This window comes from Austrofundulus limnaeus, unplaced genomic scaffold (genome assembly GCF_001266775.1).
Source record: "Austrofundulus limnaeus strain Quisiro unplaced genomic scaffold, Austrofundulus_limnaeus-1.0 Scaffold1005, whole genome shotgun sequence".
NCBI classification, from domain to species: Eukaryota; Metazoa; Chordata; class Actinopteri; order Cyprinodontiformes; family Rivulidae; genus Austrofundulus; species Austrofundulus limnaeus.
In genome coordinates this window covers 110,928-112,732 of record NW_013953407.1, presented here as the reverse complement: position 1 = coordinate 112,732, position 1,805 = coordinate 110,928, and the positions used below count along the sequence as shown (strand labels likewise).

General features: G+C 44.9%; 1 protein-coding gene across 1 annotated transcript in view; it reads right to left on the bottom strand.

Moving 5' to 3' along the window:
- Nucleotides 1–1,200, bottom strand: part of tmem214 (transmembrane protein 214) — a gene marked incomplete at its 5' end in the record, with an annotated part of 9,994 nt that extends 8,794 nt beyond the window's left edge. The window contains 4 exon segments of the mRNA XM_014030142.1: nt 419–524; nt 668–750; nt 840–974; nt 1,050–1,200. Of these exon segments, the coding sequence (XP_013885596.1) occupies nt 419–524; nt 668–750; nt 840–974; nt 1,050–1,200 (475 nt within the window).
- Nucleotides 1,201–1,805: the final 605 nt, after the last annotated feature.

Below are 1,805 nucleotides of genomic sequence, written 5' to 3'. Positions count from 1 at the left end.
AGACCTGACCACCTGTAGACCTCACATCATAGACCTGACCACCTGTAGACCTCACATCATAGACCTGACCACCTGTAGACCTCACATCATAGACCTGACCACCTGTAGAGACCTCACATCATAGACCTGACCACCTGTAGACCCCACATCATAGACCTGACCACCTGTAGACCCACATCATAGACCTCACCACCTGTAGACCCACATCATAGACCTGAGCACCTGTAGACCCACATCATAGACCTGAGCACCTGTAGACCTCACATCATAGACCTGAGCACCTGTAGACCCACATCATAGACCTGAGCACCTGTAGACCCTCTGGTTGTGTCACAGAGGCACAGTGAGACTTTAACCTCCACATGACCTCTAAATGTCCAAACAGGATTATTTTCTGGAGTCAAAGTTTGATTGTCACCTCTTAATCCCTGGCTGAGGTCGTAGAATCCAGCTTGACCCAGAGCCCACATGATGGTCAAACACTTCACTGGACGGTTCTGGACCGATCGCAACAACTCCAGATACTAACAAACAAACAAACAGGTTATGAAAATGTAGCTGAACTTTGATTAAAAAGACATATTCAGCTGTGCTTGAACAGAGTGGTATAATTTACAGTTGACCATGTGAAGCAGAGAGGAAGTGGTCCGGTCTCTGCAGGACTCACCTCTGGCAGGTTCTGAGAGGCTATCTTAGGCTTGTCTTGTAGGATGGCCTGAATACAAACTCTGTATCCATGAAGAGGCTCTCCTGAAAACAAACACAACTCATTTATTGGTTTGTTTTTATTTATTAATGGTGTTTGAGCTGTAAGAAAGCGTGATGCTGATGAAGTCCACCTGACTGTCGGTCCAGCTCCCTGAGCATTGTGTAAACRCAGTAGTCAAAGAAATCTGGCAGGATGTTGCTGCAGCGCCCCATGAGACCTTTGATAACGCTCCTCAGCTCTTTCCCTGTCAGGCAGTAAGGGTAGTCTGAGACAAAAACAACACAGGGACATGGTTAGACCAATCATTTTAAAGCATGCATGTGGTAGGAGTGCAGCTGACCGTAGGCGTGGCTGCTGAGGGTGGGCTCATGGTCCGGTGCTGTCAGCTTCAGGTTCAGGTATCCTGCCAGGTCTTTGACCCACACTGAAGGGTTTTCAGGGAACAGGGACTGGCTGCGAGCTAACTGCTGCTTCAGGTCCCACACGTCCAACTAAACACAAACATTATCAGAAGTGAAGACAAGCTGAAACACACAGTCACATCTTCAACATGTTACAACCTGATTCTCTGTTTTTATTAATATTCTTTAGTTCTGATGGTCTGTTAGACTGCTTTCATTTGATAACAAAGATCACCTGAAGTCATCTTATCTTCTTAATACGGCTGCACAATGKTAGAAAATCCTGCCATGGTGAYAACATTTGTACATATTGCAGGTTTGTGTTTTTTTCTAATCTGTAATTCCTACTCTGTGAACTTCAGACAAAGATCAGTTGTTTCTGCTGTGAGTTTTTGCTGCCTTTGATGTGGTTGATTATAATATTCTACAGGTTGTGTATAAGGCCCACAGAAACACATNCAGCGTTAGCATGGATGTTACTTTTAGCTTGGTGATAAAATCAGACTGAATAATAATCTGACCTACTTGTTTAGTCTGATGTTTAATCTGAGCCTGCCTCTGACCGGAGGCTCCGGAGCAGCAATTCTGGAAAGAAGCAACAAGCTGGAAATAAAGTATGGACCAAGTAAATTTAGGATTGACACGGTCCACGGCACGTTACTATGATACTATCCAGGACATGGGACATTAAAGAC